Source organism: Gorilla gorilla, chromosome 14 (genome assembly GCF_029281585.2).
Source record: "Gorilla gorilla gorilla isolate KB3781 chromosome 14, NHGRI_mGorGor1-v2.1_pri, whole genome shotgun sequence".
Taxonomy (NCBI): Eukaryota; Metazoa; Chordata; class Mammalia; order Primates; family Hominidae; genus Gorilla; species Gorilla gorilla.
In genome coordinates, this window is record NC_073238.2 from 38,040,432 (window position 1) to 38,060,313 (window position 19,882).

General features: G+C 40.9%; 1 protein-coding gene across 2 annotated transcripts in view; it reads right to left on the reverse strand.

Moving 5' to 3' along the window:
• Positions 1–367: 367 nt before the first annotated feature.
• The window catches only part of MIPEP (mitochondrial intermediate peptidase), a 160,382-nt gene continuing 140,867 nt past the window's right edge, over positions 368–19,882 (reverse strand). For both annotated transcript variants that reach the window (XM_004054258.4, XM_019039912.3), the window contains one exon: positions 368–624. In XM_004054258.4, the coding sequence (XP_004054306.1) occupies positions 527–624 (98 nt within the window). In that variant the 3' untranslated portion in view covers positions 368–526. The remainder of the gene's footprint in view (positions 625–19,882) is intronic.

The window sequence follows — 19,882 nt, forward strand, 5'->3', positions numbered from 1 at the left end:
ATAATTACATGTATTTTGGAAACCACACGTGGTTTGCTGGTTGCCTGTAATTGACTATTTAAAGTGCATTTTCTAAGCCTACTTTAGATAGTGGTCTTAAGAAATGGTCATCATTCTTAAAAGAACTATAAGTGTAACCTGTCTGAAGATTGCTTCAAACTCTGTCTTAAACAATTTTGCTTTTAGTTAATTATTTAATTAAACCAATTAAAGATCCATGGAAAGAGGGGAAAGTTCAACAGGAGAGTGGTTATACTAAGGAAATGCCCATACCCTCCATTTAACAATGCCATGTAGAAGTGTTGTTGTTACTAGGTCAGAGATTTCCACGTGCTCAAATATTTGCCAAACAGGTGAAAAGCCAGAATAATTAAAACAAATTATTTATTCCAAGTTCTACCAGTTTAAAGTTTTTCAGAATTACAGAAGTGAACAATGAAATCAGAAACAAGCTCTCACAGCTGTAGCATTTATAACAAAGTCATTATCTACATGACCTTGATTTAAGAGGTGTAGAGTGTTTCTGTTATTCAGAATCCATGAGGAAAGTTTCGAAGTCCAGATCCAAGTCAGAAACGAGGGCACTTACGAAGTCATCAACAGAAGGACACTTCTGAAGCATACCTGCAAACAAAGGAAAGGTCAGCACTGTGTTCACCAGGAGGCAACAGGAAGCACAAAGACACAAAATCAAATCCACACACTAGAGGAACACTCTGGCTTTCTGAATTAAGACTCTGGTTGCATAACCTGAATGCAAGAACATTTTATAAAGTCATGGGCAGTGTGTGGGCCTTGGAGCTATTTATAATTTTAATGCATTTTTACTATCAAATCCATCCTTAGCTTAGAGATTTAGGCCTAAATATATTTCCTAAGGGCTATTATTTTTGCATATATGACTATACCCTTAGAGACTGATATTAGGAGACTGAATTTTTTTAGTTATCTTTGACTGGGATGATTCACAATTTAACAAGTTTAATTACATATCAAGTTTTGCTATCAAGTTCTATACACTTTACAATCAATTAGATGTTAATTCTTTTATAGAATTCTTATATCAGAATCAAGTTATTGGCTCTCCTCCAGATTTCCCTGTCCCAGAGAACTCCTAGCTTTGCAACTTAGTAACTGTGTAACGCAGAAGTCACTTAAAATCTCTGGCATCCGAATTTCCTACAAGGTTGCTATAAGGATCAAACAAGAAGATGTAGCAGAAGCAATGAAGCACCATGCCTAGCATATATTAAGAATTCAATAAAAAGATGAATTCATGTCCTTTCTTCACTCTAAAGAAGCCAAAAACAAAGATTGATGCAATTAACCTTATTGCTTCAACCTACATTCTTGGCAGGAAATGCTAACTGAAGGGTTGAACAGGCTCTATATACTGACATTTACTTTGGGAGATGAATTCTGTAAAACCATTTTCAAAATCAAGGCACTAAAAGATTGCAGGAATCCTCTATTGTTCTCTGAACCTGTATTGTAATTCAGTGAACATGAAGGAAGCATCTGTTGTGTGTAAAGGATCAGGCCAGGTCATGGGCATACAGGTGGGCAGGCTCAGTCACAACATGAAGAGTGAGAGGGGTAGTTGGCTGGGCAGAACTGCATATCCATACGGCAGAAAGCTAGCCTTCACTCCTACTGCATACCGTACGTAAAAACTAATTTGAGATGGTCACAGACCTAAGTGTAAACACTAAAATTATCATCTTAAAAAAACCGCATGAAGTATCTTTGTGACCCTGAAGTAGGTATAGTTTCTTAGGACACAGAAAGCAATGACCATAAAAGGAAAAAATGTTAGATTTCATCAAAATTTAAAATGTCTCTTGAAAAGAAACCATTAAGCCAATGAGTAGACAAATGCTAGAGTAGGAAAAAATACTCACAAAACATATCTCACGTAAGACTGGTATCCAGCAAATATAAAGAACTCCTTCGACCCATTGTAAAAATATATTTTTTAAAATTATAAATTGACAAAAGATTTTACCTTCACAAGGTCAGGTTTTTCACAGAAGAAGGTATCTGAATAAGTAACACAACTAATAGGCACTGAGAAGACATTCAACATCATTAGTCATTAGGGAAATGAAAACCAAACCCACAATGAGATACTATTACACATCCACCAGAATAGCTAATTTTTTTTTTTTTTTTTTTTTTTTAAAGACAAGGTCTTGCTCTGTGCAGTGGTGTGAACACGGCTCACTGCAGCCTCGACTTCCCAGGCTGAAGTGATCCTCCCGCCTCAGCTTGAGAGTAGCTGGGACCACAGGTGTGTGCCACCATGCCCAGCTAGTTTTTAAACTTCTCGTAGAGATGAGGTCTTGTCATGTTGCCCAGGCTGGTCTTGAACTTCTGGGCTCAAGCGATCCTCCTGCCTTGGCCTCTCAAAGTGCTGGGATTACAGGCGTGAGCCACCGTGCTACACCAAATGTTGACAAGGCTGTGCGCAACCTGAATTGTCATACATTTGTGGTGAAAGGATAAAATGATACAATCACTTTGAAAAAAGGTCTAACAGTGTCTTATGAAACTAAACATATACCTACACTAGGACCCAGCGATTTAACTCCCAGGTATTTATCCAAGAGAAATGACAGCACATGTCAACAAAGAAACAACTTGTACAACCCCAAGCTGGAAACAACCCAAGTTTCCATCAATAGGATATGAATACACATACTACAATATATTCATATGATGGAATATTACTCAGCAACAAAAAGGAGCAAATATTCATACATGCAACAACACAAATGGATCTCAAAAACATTATGCTGAGTGAGAGAAGCCTTACGTGAAGCAGTACATACTGTTTGATTCCATTTATATGAAGTTCAAAAAGTTAGTCAAACCAATCTATGGTGAAAAAAAATCAGAACTGTGGTTGCTTTCGGGAGTGGATATTAGAATAAACTGAGAAGGGGCAGGAGGGCCTCTGGTGTGATGGTCATGTTCTACATCTGGATAGTGATTTGAGTTACAAAGGTGTGTACATGCATCAAAATTCATTGAAAGGTACATTTGGGATTTTGCATTTCACTGTATGAAAAGTTTACCTAAATACAGTAAGCAACTATTGAACTCTAATGCTATGCATGCAAACGAATCTAGGTGTAAAATATACTGATGTCTGCTACCTTGAAATGCATAAAAACATAAGGCCAGATACGGAGATGAAGAGATGTAAACATAGGAAAATGTTTACTAAATGGCAATTTTATGAGTGTTGTACTATTCATTCAATTTTTCTGAATATTTGAAAAATTTTAACATAAAATCTTGAGACAAAGTAAACTGTAGATGCTAATAGCATACAAAGTGCAGTCAGTGTGGAGACCAGAAGAGAAAGATGAATTCCAACGAAGAGATTCAGCAGGTTTGTGGAGGAGATGGGATTGAGCAGAAACTTAACAGATTGGGTCTTTTAGGTGGAGGAGACAATATAGGAAAGGCACAAACCTGGGGAAATGCACAATGTATGCTGACCAAGAAGTGGTCTGGCGGGTAGAGTAAGGCTGGAAGAGACTCTGGGAGAGGAACATGAGAGGACCCAGGGCTCTGAACCAGGGCAACCAACAGAACAGGAAGGACAGACTGAGCTGGAATCCAGGAGGAGCAGGGTGGTGTGGAGACACAACCCTTGTCAAGTTTGAGGTGGAAGGGGACACTCTATGTGGAGACAGTGAGGACACAGAGCTCAGGGACAGCTTGGGGACTAGAGGTGCAGATGTGATCATCCCACCAGAAAGCACATGGGGTGGGAAATAGACCAAGGACTATCTAGATGGTGGACATGAAAATACTTGGTCCAAACACATACTTGAAAGCCCTTAACTAGACCAAGGGTAGTTGAGAACAATACCAATATTGTTACAGTTTTAACTGTAGACTAAAATATTTTCACTGTCTATCTAATGTCTATCTAAATTCTAACAGCTCTGAGGAACTATGTGAGGAATAATGGGCAGTTACTAGTTACTAGAAGAGAATGTCATTGCTGTGTCTATTTGTGCAATTAAAGTTCAAAACACCGTGTTCTTTTTTACAGTAAAATAATCTGCATGCATGAATGGCAGGCCTTGCCTCTGGCCCAGCTGTGTCACTAAGGATAGAAATGCTGGGTATGTGATGATGGCTAAAGTAGCACAGTTGACAATGTATCATCTAGATATAGGTTATTACTTAAGCAGACTGAATCTGATTATAAATCAGGTTTCATGCATTCCCTATGTGCCAGGTTTCTTGATACAGAGAACATTTGTAGGGAAAACATTTAATTAAGACACGGCTTTCCATAAAATGTGCTAGCCTATCACACCATTTCTTCCTTTTTAATATTTGAGGGGTTGCCTCTCTCAGCTTTGGAGCCCTCCTCCTCTGTACAGGGTAGCTTCTTCCTTCTCTTTTCCTTCTTGCTTATTGAACTCTCTGCTCCTTAAAACCACTCCACGTGTGTCCGTGTCCTTGTATCTAAGCTGGCATGAGGACCAAAAACCCTGGTGCTCCACCACTCATCGAAGCCATATCATTTTGGTGCGTTGGCCGAGAAAGGAAATTCATTCATCAGACTGAGTCAAGGAAACTTACTTTAAACTATTTATGGCCTTTAATAATTAAGTAAGGTGTACTCCTATGAACAAAATTTGAAGCATGTTTATTTCTCTGCCTGGTTCCTCTAGAATTTGGAAATTATCTGTCTGGGAGCTCTGAGTTTATCTTGGGACCTCAAGAGGAGAGGATCACCCAACTCACAGCAATCAAACTCCAAATGGTGCTATAAACTGAACCACACATGGACACGTCAGTCTTCCGAGGACCCTTAGATCAACCCCAGGAGGAGCCCTAGCTGCTGTTCCCCATTCGACGCCCCTTTCCAGCAGGAAGTAGCCAGAAGACATCGTCGCCCAAACCTCTAACAGCAGTTAGTGCGGCATCTCCACAGGGGGGAATGTTGTAGGAGTTATTGATAAATTATTTTCGGCAGATAGAGAGGAAAAGGGGTCCTTAGGAAGTTTTTGTTTTTTAAAGCACGTCTGGAAAAGTTTCTTGTAAAGCTCCAGCTCTTAAAGCCAGGCCAGTTACCCGATATCCAAACGCCAGCCATTAGAAAGTGGGTCCACCCAAACATGGCGATTCCTGTGGACTTCTTGCCCTTTCCCCACATTCCTGGATACATGGCCACCCCGAAGTATCCCCACCTGTGTAGAAGATCATGGTGCCCTGCATTTGCATATTAAAAGGCTAGGGTGGGAGGGCCAGCTTTTCCTGCGGGCTACGTGAATGACATGCCTAGTCAAACCAATCTCCTGAGCCTTGTGCAAATCAGACACTGCCTCCTCCAGCCTCTGTATATATACCTAGCTGGTATCTGTGGCAGGTGGGGTTCCCTCTCTTGGCTTTGGAGCCCCCCTTCCTCTGTCTCTGTACAGGGGAGCTTCTTCCTTCTCCCTTCCTTCTTGCCTCTTCTTGCCTATTAAACTCTCTCTGCTCCTTAAAAATAAAAAAAACTATATTTGAAACATTTCTATAATTACACGACTGGTCGCTTATAACTAAATGACTGGAATTCTCAGAAGAGAAAGCCATTTATTCAGAGCCAAGGTATTCAGGTAAGTATGGCTATCCTGTTCTTTGAAGTGGTTCACTTCAACTCAACAAACTGCCAATATAAATATGACCTTGCTCTCTCCTTCCCAGCAGACAGGCCCAACTAACACACGTCCTTCTCCAATTTCCCACCTTAAACAATTCCTCTATCTCACAGAATGGCAACTGTGGCCACAAGAGAAAAACATATACACTTGTGGGCTTTTCTAAAGAAATATAGTTAGAGCTAACTGGTTTGGTGATTTTGTATGTATGTGATTGCTGAAGATGAAGGTTCAAAAAGGAGGAAATCAGGACCTGAGCCTGGAAGGATAATGAAGAACAGTTACTGGGGAAGAATCCTGGGCACACTGTTACGCTAGCCCTGCTCTAATTAGATTTAAATGTTCTGCGAGTGTTAACATGAACTAAACCCTACACAGAAAATTTAAAAAAAAAACACAAAAAAACCAATGTTTCAGGTAGTTCCACAAGTAAGAAAAACTGGATTTGGATTTTGTATATGGCCATAGTAAAAAAATTCCAAGAAAGCTTTGGTTTCTTTTTTAAAGCTGACAAAGATGTCCCCTTTGCCTTCAAGTCTTAATTTTAGAAGGGTGACGATTGAAATTGTATTTTCCAAGCACCCCTGGGAACCAGCTTGGAGCTGTTAACTCCAACCAAGGTGGATGGAGTTAACAAACACATTTCACTCTGGAAATCACCTAAATTAGAGGGAGAATGAATGGATCTTGCCAAAAGGACTCAAACAGGCAATAACTTTACAATTAAAAAGAGAAAAGTGTCAGTAGCAATATAAGAAAGACAAAATTGCATCAGGACACACATTGCAAATATGAGCTCACAAAAGGAAGCAGGTAGTAGTAGATCTTCACCTATTTGTCCTACTGAGAGGGACAGAGAATATATAAAGAGTAGTTAAAGAGTGAGAATTTAATGTATTTTTCTTCTCATTTTACCTGAGAGACAAATGGGCTAAGAAAAGGTGGTACAAGCCAGAACATTTTTGTTCTGACGGCTCTGCTCAAATTAGCGTGTTTCATAACCTTGAAGTACTAGGGTAATTATTCTAGCCTGACTAATTTAAATTATAATATCAACAAGACTCCAAGACTGAGTCTTAAAACGGCAGGGTTTCCAAACTGCGGCTTTCCAGTCCTCTTCTTCCGAGTGACTGCAGACATACAGCTGGAGAGAAAGTGAGGAGAAAAATACCATGCAGGAGGACTTGACCTGCAGACAGCTGGCCTAGACGGGGCTTATCAGAGAGAACGCCAGCCACTCCACTCCCAGAACCACGGTGGCTGTTTACAGAGCATTCACTGTGCACCAGACACTGTCCTAAGAGCACTGATCCATGGTCTCCTTAAAACACACCTTGAGACACCTATCTTCACAAGTAAGAAAACAGAAGCCAAGAGAGTCACACAACTCATAGGTTTGCTTTAACCCTGGCAGTCTGGTTCCTGAGCCCATGCTCTTAAAGCACTATGATATATTGCCTCATGCCCCGAAATTCTGTCAAATACATTCTAAAAAGGTTTATATTTAAATATCAGCATCCTTGATGTGACAGAACCTAAATATGTAGAAAATCTTGAGAGAAAGGTCTCATTATTTCCTGATGCCACCCATGAGCACTTGTACCCAACTTACACGGCTTCCGTTCTGTGGAGCACACTTAACAAGCAGTCACGACTGTGCCCATCTAGCTGGAAGTAGAGGGCAGAGATCAGTGGCTTCGTCTCACAGGGCGTAGTCTGGTACTGCCAATGGTGGCTTGGCCCAGCTGTGACCGGGACACTCATGACCAGGACAGGCACTCAGGTAACGACCAAGAGCCTCTTCCCATCAGGGCACACAGTGCTCACAATGCTTGGTTGCTGCTGGAGTTCCTGTCTTGGCGTGATACTGGGAGGAAAAAGTGCCCAAGAGTTCTGTGCTTAGGGATGCTTTCTGGGTGGTCTCCAAGTGTCTGTGGTAACCCCTTCAAATAGTAGCCTTTACATATTTAAGGGGCTCCTAACTATGCATATTTCTACACTTTCGCCAAGAAAAAATCCTGTCAGCTCCAGGATGAGTTCAAATATATATGTGTACAAAGCTGCAAGTTCATATCCTGTTATTTTGTAATACATAATGAACATATAATCCAACCAGACCTTCATTTAAAAATCAGCATACTCATGGCCTCACCTGTTTAACCCTTGAATGCCCTTTTGGATGTACAATTAATATAATTACTTGAAAACATGATTGAGAGCAATTGGTTGGCAGTTTGACTATACTTGTAAGCCAACCTTGCAAAGACGAAATCTCATTCTGGCTCCCTTTCCTAAGGCCCTAGGGTGAAATCGTTGGTGTATCATTTAATTTCATAAATACAGGGGATTACCAGGCAATTAAAAAGTAGAATTATTTTAAAGCTTGGAAGAAGAAGAATAGGTACATCTTTTCTTTGAGTCTATTTTATATATCGCTTGACACCAAGCAAAGGTGCCCAATAAAATGAAACTATGGCTGTTTGATCAATGGCTGAGTATGATCCAAATTTAATGAAACTCAAAGAATGAATGAATGAAGAAATTATTAACTGAATATTTGTAAGAGTTTTTCCATTCATTCATCCATTCTATCTGTGCCTAAATGCCTAATGTGAATTTCAGGAAGGCAAAACAAACAACCCCAAAAAAGAAAAAACATGTTATTTATTAGGAAGATGTTATATATCAAGCTTGTCCAACTCATGGCCTGTGGGCTGCATGTGGCCCAGGATGACTCTGAATGTGCCCCAACACAAATTCATAAACTTTCTTAAAATACTATGACGTTTTTTCTTGGTGATTTTTTTTTAGCTCATCAGCTATTGTTATTGTAGTTTATGTGTGGCCCAAGACAATTCTTCTTCCAATATGGCCCAGGGAAGCCAAAAGATCCCTGTATATATTATATATAAAAATTACTGAGTTTTTTTTTTTGTTTCTTGAGACAGGGTGTCACTCTGTCACTCAGGCTGGAGTGCAGTGGTGCAATCTCGGCTCACTGAAGTCTTGAATTTCTGGGCTCAAGTGATCCTTCCACCTCCGCCTTCCTCAGCTGGGACTACAGGAATGCACCACCACGCCCAGCTAGTTTTTTTTTTTGTTGTTTTTTGTTTTTTTTTTGTAGGCATGGGGTTTCGCCATGTTGTTCAGGCTGGTCTCGAACTCCTGAGCTCAAGTGACCCAGCTACCTCAGCCTCTGAAAGTGCCCCATGGGATTACAGGCGTGCGCCTCTGTGACCGGCTGAGACTTTATTCTGAAAACTATGATCCAGTGGACCTAAAAGTGGACTGACATCACTGGTGTGTCAACTGGGAGCCTGTTAGAAATGTGAATTCTTAATCCCCCAACCGAGCCCTGCTGAATCAGAACCTGGGGATAGGCCCAGTGACCTGTGTTTTAATAAGCCTTCCCAGTGACTCTGCTGCATGCTCGCCTTTAAGCCCCATGGCTCAGATGGACCTGCGGAAACCTATTAAGCCTGAAAATGAGATGTCGTTTCTCTCAACTGGCAACTATAACTTGAAAAATACTGAGCAAGAAAGATGTAGACGCTTGTAATTTTCTACTTAACTAAAAAAGATTTCTCAGGTGAAATAGAAAACAATTGTTTCATGTAAAACTATAATTTATTTGGGACACTGTTCAAAGTTATTGAGTACCAGCTAGCTGGAAAAGCACCTACAATGATCTAGTGGATTTGGCATGGATATGGCCTACAGATCTGTAGTGGGGACGGAGAAAGGGACGTGGTGTCAGCGCGAGCTGTGTGGAAGCTGGGGCTCTGCACTTGCTCAAGAAGTCTCCCAGACGGGAGGTGCCCTTTGGAGATTAAGGCAGTCCTTTTATTTAAAAAGTTAAAAAGCAGGGTATGTTTTGATTACTAGGAACATTCTAGAGGACAATAATTTGTGTTGATCAATTATTATGAGAAAAGCTCAGAAACACACGCCTAAGAAGCTTCTTTCATTCTGACTGTTCTGAGCCTGAGAAATAGAACCCAACCTCAGTCAGGCAGGAGCCCAGAGGGAGCCACTTCTCAAGGAAAACACGAAGTTGGTAGAGGACTGGTCATCTGTTGATAGGTCATGATTTCTGCCAAAGTGGGCGATTTTAGCAGAAAGGTGGATGGAGTTGCTTAGGTCTGACTCCCCATAGGCATGGACCTCTCCCATCATTAGTGTTCTGAGATAAATGCCTCTGCCTGCAGGCCAAGCTCCCTGTGCACGGCAGCAAGCAGAAACATGACCCTCCTGACTCCACTTCAGACTGAACGTCTGCTCATGCATTTATCAAAAGGAAATGTTTACTAAGCACTTGTGTGCTAAACACTGTGTACTGGAGACAGCAGGCACACAGATATGAGTGAGACATGATTTCTGTTCTGAGGAACTTCATGAGTTGGGGAGAAAGCCATGGAAATACATAACTGTTCATACAGCACCAAGGTGTCAATGGGGTAGGATATTGCTTTTTTCCACCTAGCATCCATTTCCCTTCTGGTTAGGAGAATAATTTTGCTTTAGAGCAGTGGTTTAGAGGGTGATTTTGTCAGGGCATCTGGCAAGGTCTGATGACATTTTCGGTTGTCACACTGGAGGAGTGAACCACCCTACTACACACAGGACAGGCCCCATAAAAAGAACTTATCTGGTCCCAAAACGTCAACAGTGTGCAGGCAGACACTCTGCGGTGGGCCAACGAATGAGGAAGCTCTCCCTGCCCTTGGCTCACCCAGTGAGGGTGGCCAGATGTGTTCTTCCAGGATTGAGTCTTGAGCCGAATGGAGAAAGGTCTATGGCTGGCTGGAGCTGAGCCATCCCAGTACCAGCCCCATGAAGAACACACCCACTCCTCTGCCAAGCCCCACCGAGCTGCTCTTCTGGAGCCCTGTTGTAACTTCTTCCTTTGAGTCTGTGGCCTCAAAAAAAAAAAAAAAAAATTGGTTTTCTGCTTTGATAAGCCAGAGTTGGTTCTATTTCTTTCAAGAAGATTCCCAGTTGATTAAAAAAAAAATCAGTTCACCCGTTATTAAAAAGAATTTAATGATGTCTAGGGAACACTGATCTTTTTGTTTGATCAAAGACCAACTCTGTAGACCCAGGATTTGTACCTGAAGCAGCTGTTTTTTCACTTAAATGATTCTGTCTTTCCTCTGATTCATAAAGTCTGGGTGATGCACAAGCAAGCTTTAATGCCTGATTTCTACTCCCCACCTTCACTGGAAAAGCAGGGGTTGTTCCTGGACAAAGAGAAAACAGTGTCTCACTGCCACCGAGCCCTGTCAGGTGTGGCAGGAGGTGTGAGGGGGATAGGAAGAAGCACAGAGGGACTGCCCTCCATAGCTTGGGTCTCCCTGAAACTGGATCTTCCCTTATGGAGTCAGGGAAGGAAGTATCGTTGCTTGTGCGTTTCAAAGATGCAAGGGAAGTTCATGAACTGGGTGTCCAAGGCTGCCCAGGAGAGGGGAGGTCTGGGTGCTCTGTGTATGTGGCCAGGTGGATGGACTCGTAACACCAATCAGGAGTGGCCAGTGCCATGGGCCAAGACACCCAGGACAAATACCTCATCAGTTCTTTAAAATCAAAGCTAAAAAATCAAAATCACAATGAGATACCATTTTACACCAGTCACAATGGTTATTAGTAAAAAGTCAAAAAAATAACAGATGCTGGTGAGGTTGTAGAGAAAAAAGAATGCTTATACACTGTTGGCGGGGGTATAAATTAGTTCAGCCATTGTGGAAAGCAGTGTGGCAATTCCTCAAAGAGCTAAAAATAGAACTACCATCTGACCCAGCAATCCCATTACTGGTTAATATACACAAAAGGAATATAAATCACCCTACCATGAAGACATTTGCATGTGAATGTTCACTGATGCACTATTCCCAACAGCAAAGACATGGAATCAACCTAAATGCCCATCAATGACAGACTGGTTAAAGAAAATGTGGTACATATACACCAAGGAATACTATGTAGCTATAAAAAAACGAGATCACATCTTTTGCAGAAACATGGATGGAGTTGGAGGCCATTATCCTTAGCAAACTAACGCAAGAACAGAAAACCAATTACCGCATGTTCTTATTTATAACTGGGAGCTAAATAATGAGAACACATGGACACAGAGGGGAACAACACACACTGATGCCTATGTGAGTGTGGAGCATGGGAGGAGGGAGAGCAAAAAAAAAATAACTATTGGGTACTAGGCTTAGTACCTGGGTGATAATATAATTTGTACAAAAAGCCCCCATGACACAAGTTTACCTTTATAACATACCTGCACATGTACACCGAACCTAGAAAAAAAATTTTTTTAAAAATAAATAAAAGTTAAAAGCTAGTCATATTTCAGCCACACACTGGACTTAGTAGAAATTAATTAATTAAGTTCCATTAGCCAGATTTCTATTTAAGGCCTATAAGTATCAGTTAGGAAACAGTCTGGTGGACCAAAAAGAGCCTCAGGCTCCAAAAAAGAAAATGTCCTGAGGACCCCCTACAGGACAATAGCCCCGTGGGGCCTTGCTGGTCAGCAGAGCAGCTATTCGAATGCAGTTCCACCAACAGCCTCAGGGGCACTGTGCTGGTGTGAATTTGGGGCTGAATGGAACATTATCTGGTTCTGCATGGTATCTTATTATTTGAAATTTCAGGCTATTTCTCTTCTGACTATACAAAAGTTTTCCTTTGAAGGGGTGCCAAGAAAGAATAGAGAGAAAAAAATACCTTTTTCATTTTCTAAATAAAACTTTAGGTGGCTCGAAAGAAGGCAATATATCCTGATGGTTAGAGCAAGGGTTTAGTAAGAGATTACCCTGGGTTAAACAACTGGTTAAGGACCTCAGACTAATCACTTAACCCCTGCTGGAGGAAATCTAAGTAAAAGTAAAATGTTGGAGTTTAGTATAATGTTTGAAGTTCATAAAACTGGCACAATGCCATCTACTTTGCTAGATTGTTAATAAGCATTAAATAAGATACAGCATTTAACACACAGAAATGCTCAGTAACTCACTATAATAATCAGACCCGAAGATTTATGAAAACCTGCTTCCTAGTTCAAGAGTTGAAGGAGGAGGTTGCTTACTATTTTTGCACAAGTTCAATTCCAAAACATTGATCTGTGATTAAATATCATAAAACTATCATAAAACTCACAATCACAAGCTACTTATCCAGCTCATAAACCACAGCTTTTTTCTACTTTTTGCCATCTGCTTATTAGGTAACTGTTTATCTACTAAAAGAAATAAAAGATGGAATTAAAATAAATCCATTTTTCTACCTGCTGACTTCTGTGATAAAGGGTCTTCACTGGGGTGATGGGGAAGTTCTGAAAATGGATACTGGTGATGGCTCCACAGCATTGTAAGTGCAGGACATTGTGAATGGCTTGGAACTACACATTTAAAAATGGTTAAAATGGCAAATGGTATGGCATGTATATTTTACCACAATTTAAAAAAGAGATCAGAAATCTCTTTTTAGAACCTGCGATTCACTCAGATATACAGCTGTCTGTGCTATGCCATTCTCCATTACTAGACATAACAATAACTTGGATGTACCAAAAAGCAGATTATCTAAACAGATTTGGGAGTGAGTGAAAAGGAGGTTTGAGTATTCTCAGCACCATTACCAATTCTAATAATTCATCATAATAGTTTAATGGCTACTTTTTCTGCTGAAATAATTATATGTGCCATACTCAGCCTACTGATTAAGAATTGTAGCTACAAAGGCTAGCCTGGAAGTTTGAAAAATCTTAAGTGAATTTTATGAGATCAGAATCCTCATTCCAGATCTGTCTCTCCCAAGCCTAGGGCAACTGTATGGCTCACCATCTTGACTTTGAAGTTTTTCTCTGCTACAAGACTGTGGTTACCCACACCCTTTGCTAAAGGTGGATTCCCTCTATCTACAATCAGTTCTTGAGAAAATCAGACTATCAGCCAGGAAGTGAAATTCTTCTCTTCCTTTGAACTAAAAAGACTCTGCTGCTCCCTGTGCTGGATTGGTATCTGTTGGCATTCACATATGAGGCTCTCTCTGTCTCTCTAGAATTATTAACTGAAGTGAAGCCTCTGAACCTGTGTTAGACAGAAGTTGAGCCAGCAAGTACAGCCCCACATATGTGCCCTGTTTACCCATTAGTTTATTTTAATTTCATTGTCAGATTTAATAATTCCATTTACAATTACATTTCTGGGTTACAAAACATCTTGCCTTTTGAAGCTCAGTGTCTTCCTTAAACAAACACACCCACACATTAAACACGCACACACCCTCTTAAAATATTAGTGCATTTACAAAAGGGAGGTTTTAGCCTTGAGAACGCAGGTGCTCCTTTCCATTTCTTTCTTCCAAAAAGCTTTCAGCGATTTCAGAGGCTACGTTGGGTAAATATATGAACAAGCCAAAGATTAGGGATTCTATTTACTTGGCTATTATTCTGGGCTGCCTCTATTATTGAAATTGTGTCATAATCCTAGAGCTAACTAAATTGTAACTCTGATTCCATAACATGCTTTCCTCATTTATTCCTGCTACACTGTGCAAGAAAAGCAGCTTTCTGCCAATGAGCATCCTGTAAAGTTCCAAATCTTGCTTTGTATGCTGTGCATTCATGCCTTTACATTCAACAAATCTTATTTTCCTACAAAATCATTTTACTGTAGGTAAGGCAATTACATACTAGTATATATATTAGCTACCAGCTAGCATACTAGTTGGCACATGCCACTTTTCAGATTTGTCCCCATGATATCTTACTCTGATAACCCAATAATATCTTCTTTGAGCATCACTGTATTCCCAACAAGGCAACTCAGTTGCCAAAAATTATGAAAGAGCAAGGGAAAAAAAATACAGTGGAATATGCATGCACATATTTCAAAGCAAAAACTTCCTGGTATAATGAGAAAGAAGTTGAAGAAATTACCAGCCCACACAGGTGAGTCAGAGTACCTGACTCTGAATCCTAGTTCTAATGTCTGCTACTAGGTGATCTCAGGCATATAAGTTACTTATGCATCCCTTGGACTGTTTAGAGAATTAAATGAGATCATACAGCAACATGCATAGTACTTGGCACATCAAATACACTCAACAAATGCTTTTAGCTGTACTTAGTGTTATTGCTGTCACTATTGTAACAACAATGAACAATAAAATAACAAATGTATGCTTGGTTTGATTAAACTTTTATGACTCCCTCCTAGCCATTCAATGCTGGCAATATACAAGTAGCAGAAATTAGTTTTATTGAAAGTATTTGACATGAAGGATTACTTACCTTTAGAAAATCAATACACAGGCTATTGCAGCATTTAAATAAAATGTCTATCCTAATGTGGAACGCACGTGCATCAAAAGGAAGACAAAAATAAGTCTAGTGTTGAAATTCCACTATTTTGAGTGTGTGACTTAAGATTTTAAGAATTTTGTTAAAGCTCAGTTTTATTTAAACTGCTAGAAAGAGAAATTTAAGTACAGGTTGGCCTTCCTCCTGACCCTAAAGCTTAAACAAAACATACATTTAGTACCGAATGGAAAGAGAGTAAAGAAACTGTGTGTTACCTGACATACTCTAACTTATGTGATGGGTCACAAAAATAACTTGATAATGCTATTCAGATATTTGAGATGTGCAAACTCTACAATTAAACAGGGACTATTCAATAAGAGAAACTTTAATGTAAAGATAAACTATTAAATGTAAAAGAAAATATAGTATAGGTATAATTTCTTAATCTAATTTCATTATTAATAATGTTACATCACAGTCATAAAGAAAAAGTTTCTTTTACATTTAGTTGAAAAAGACATAAACAAACACCAGAAGATGTCTTGTAAATGCTCTTTCAGGAAACAGTCCAGTTAAACCAAGAGAAATCTTGTTCCTACGTCCTCTAGCAACATTTCTATAAAAGAGTTGGCTAGCAAATGTCAATTTCAATTCTTCAACTAAAATCTGCTCTAAATCTCTATAATTATTACTATAATTTAACTTTTTACTGGTACACCTTCCAAATGTAAATTCATCAGTGTATTGCCAACTTGTGATTTCCTCAGCCCTTGAAGCTTGATGCCTGAGGGTGTCACGCAGGAAAGTTAAGAATCTAGATCCAGGCCAGGTGCAGTGGCTCATGTCTGTAACACTGGCACTTTGGGAGGCCGAGGCGGGCGGATCACTTGAGGTCAGGAGTTCGAGACCAGCCTGGCCAACGTGGTGAAATCCCATCTCTGCGAAAAATAAAAAAATTAGCGAAGTGTGGTGGTGGGCGCCTGTAATCCCAGCTACAGTCGGGAGGCTGAGGCAGGAGAATCGCTTGAACCTGGGTGGCAGAGTTTGCAGTGAGCCGAGATTGTGCCACTGAGCTCCAGCCTGGATGACAGAGCAAGACTATGTCTCAAAACAAAACAAAACAAAACCTAGAACCAGACCTTTGGGGATACAACATCTGCTTTTGTAACCTGTGTTTAGCCCACTCAGCACACTTTTTTTTTTTTTTTTTTGAGACAGCGTTTCACTCTTGTCACCCAGGCTGGAGTGTAACGGCACAATCTTGGCTCACTGCAACATCTGCCTCCCAGGTTCAAGTGATTCTCCTGCCTCAGCCTCCCAAGTAGCTGGGGCTATAGGTACATGGACCACAGCCAGCAAATGTCTGTATTTTTAGTACAGATGGAGTTTCACCATGTTGGCCAGGCTGGTCTTGAACTCCAGACCTCAGGTGATCCACCCACCTCAGCCTCCCAAAGTGCTGGGATTATAGGCATGAGCCATGGCACCAGGCCAGAACAGTTTTAACCATAAGTTGAGAACACCATCTATAGGAAGGGTGCAGTGGTTCACGCCTGTAATCTCAGCACTTTGGGAGGCTGGGGCAGGTCAATCACTTGAGGTCAGGAGTTGGAGACCAGCCTGGCCAACATGGCAAAACCCCGTCTCTGCTAAAAATACAAAAATTAGCCAGGCATGGTGGCACACGCCTGTAATCCCAGCTACTCAGGAGGCTGAGGCATGAGAATCACTTGAACCAAGGAGGCAGAGGTTGTAGTGAGCTGAGATCACCTCACTGCACTCCAGCCTGGGTGAGAGAGACAGACTCCCTCTCAAAAAAAAAAAAAAAAAAAAAAAAAAAATTAAAAGAAGGAACACCATCTATAACAAATGACCATCTTCAAAAACATCTTATGATGTTTCCATTCAGCACTCAAAGCACTAAGAGAATGTTACCTACATTCCTTTCAGAAGGTAGTGTACACTGACATCATCTAAAAATGGAATCATTAGTATATTTTTCGGAATGAATCTACTACAAGATATTCACTTGAGGAAGAAAAACCTCTCAGACCTCAAAGTCAACCTCTGGACGTATCTCAAAATGGAAGAGGGACCCATCAAATTTATACAGAAAGTAGATGATAGCTTACTATTAGAGAAAACTGTCAAAACAAGCACCACCCACCAAAAGCAACAGTGACAAAACAGAAGTTGAAGAAGACAGTAATCAAGAGTCTATGGCTAAGAGGCGTCGAGGAGTGCTGTGGGGCAGCAGGGGCTCTGGAGGCAAAAGAGTGTGACTGACTCCTGACTATGCCAGAGAATGGCTCTGAAACAAGACCTTTGCTTCCATACATGGGAAGTGGAGATGACACGACACACCAGAGCAGTGTTTGGTGGATTAAAGATGCTGCCCATGACCCACCTGCACATTTTCACTCTGTCATTGTCCCTTCGCCTTTCCTGCATGGAGAATCTCCTTCCTGCATGCTGCTTAAACAGAGTACTATCTGAAATCATTTAGGCAGGATCTCTTGATGCCCAGGGCTTATGAAGAGGTGCTTGACTCTGGCCAGTAAAGACCTATTTGGGAATGGATAGCGGACCCCCTTTCTTCTAGTGGTGTCCCCTACTTATTATGCCTGCTATCTAGCTGCTTAACAGTCAGTACTCGTCCAGTGGGCAGAACCAAGCACTGTACTAGAACAAAAAGTGTCTAAAACACTGTGACAGGAAGGAGGAAGGGCAGGATGGGAGTAAGAGAACAGCTGAGAGACTGAACAAGTGTGGAGACAGCACAATGGCTATATATTTTTTTTCTTTTACATGATTAAAGAACTTCACGAAAATATTTAGCTTGTAAAATATCCAAAAATATTCATGTGATAAAAAAAAATTCCTGAACCAGGCAAATAAAAACCTGTTCCCATTGTAATCATCACAACTTTTTGTTGTTGTTGTTGTTGAGACGGGGTCTCGCTCTGTTGCCCGCACTGGATTGCAGTGGTGTGATTTCGGCTCACCACAACCTCTGCCTCCCAGGTTCAAGTGATTCTCCTGCCTCAGCCTCCTGACTAGCTGGGACTACAGGCGTGTGCCACCATGCCCAGCTAATTTTTGTATTTTTAGTAGAGAAGGAGTTTCACTATGTTGGCCAGGCTGGTCTCGAACTCCTGACCTTGTGATCAGCCCGCCTCGGCTTCCCAAAGTGCTGGTATTACAGGCATGAGCCACTGTGCCCGGCCTGTTTTGTTTTGTTTTGAGCTGGAGTCTCCTTCTGTTACCCAGGCTGGAGTGAGTGCAGTGGTGTGATCTTGGCTCACTGCAACCTCCGACTCCCAGGTTCAAGCAATTTTCCTGCCTCAGCCTCCCAAGTAGCTGTGACTACAGGTGCATGCCACCACACCCAGCTAAATCACAACTTTTCTACAGCACAGGAAACAATTGCTCTTTTAAGTCTATTTTGGTATTCATGTATTCACTCATTGCACAAATATTTATTGAATGCCGATGGGCTGAGCCCTGTAACAGGGGCTGCAGATACAGCTGTGAACATGACAGTCAGTTGCCCTCCTATCACAGAGCTTAGACTTTATTGAGGGGCAGAGACCATAAACCAATAAATGAAATAATACATGTTGAAATTAGGAAGTAAATGTTAATATGTGCTATGAAGCAAAAACAAAGCAGAGTAAGGGGGTAGAGAATGTCTGACTACAGGGGAAACGAAGAGACTCTGTTCATAAATGTTTAAACAACCCATCAAAATTCATCAGTATGATTTACTTCCAACAGCAAAGTTTTACTTGGCATGCTAGTAGTTTTAAATCATCTTATCTTTTAATATTTAATGTATCTGTGTGAAGGGGTTTCCTCCTAAGTCCCTCCTAAGTTCCTCACAAATGTAAAACACATTTCCTTCCTCCTAAGTCCCTCACAAATGTAAAACACACCCTGGGGTGGGCACTTATCCCAAGCCAAGGCTGGTGCTTTGAGCACGTTCTGGCATTTATTTATGCTGAGCCTCCACATACCTGGAGGCACAGATGCTGCTGGCTCAGTCAGGCAGAACCTGTCAGGCGTTAAGGCTTATCTTTTCCTTGAAATCCCTTATTAAAAAAATAAAAAGCATACACACCTAAAAAATAAATTTAGGAATAACCATCCAGAGGTAGTGTGCATTTACTGTTCTCCTACAGTGCTGGGCACACCAGCCTTGCCACACAATGCCAATATTTAGAGATTGATCAGATTGCATAAATGCTAACTGCATGCTTTAAAACTGGAAGTATTAACTACTACTAATTTTCAGTGCTATAAGACAATGTAAAACGCCTTTTCTGTTTCAGTATCTGTGTATACCTTTTGACAACAGGGAAATTAATCAAGCTATTGTTAAACAGTGACTGTTTATTCAGCTTTCTTATTTTAAATGTCAGCGGTACTCCTGCTGACAGACAGGACTTATTGCTCCTCGATTGTCGTGATGTTTGTATTGTGCAAATAACACCAATGGCAAAGCCTTGCACTAAGCATGTTTTGCCTACTAGGTTAGTAATCAGGTTATTTTAAAAAAAAGGCATCAATGCTTATTACTTAAGCTGCTGTGTCAACAAGACATCAAACTTTCAAGTGGACTAAGTATTTTGGGTCAGTTTGAATAAACGTGTCATCCTGTCAGTCAGAGCTGTCTGAAACTGAAGTGAGTTTCCTTGTGAAAAAGTGAGTTTCCCATCATCAGAACTGTATGGGCAAAGAGCTTTCTCCAGCCCATTCTGTACAGAGTCCTTCGCAGTCACTCAGAAACTGAATCTGATGGGCTTGGGAGCTTCCTGAGCTGAATTCTCGCAGTGGCCGAATTGCATAAGGGCTTCTTGATTTCTGTCCCCCGTGACAGTCATAACCATGCAAC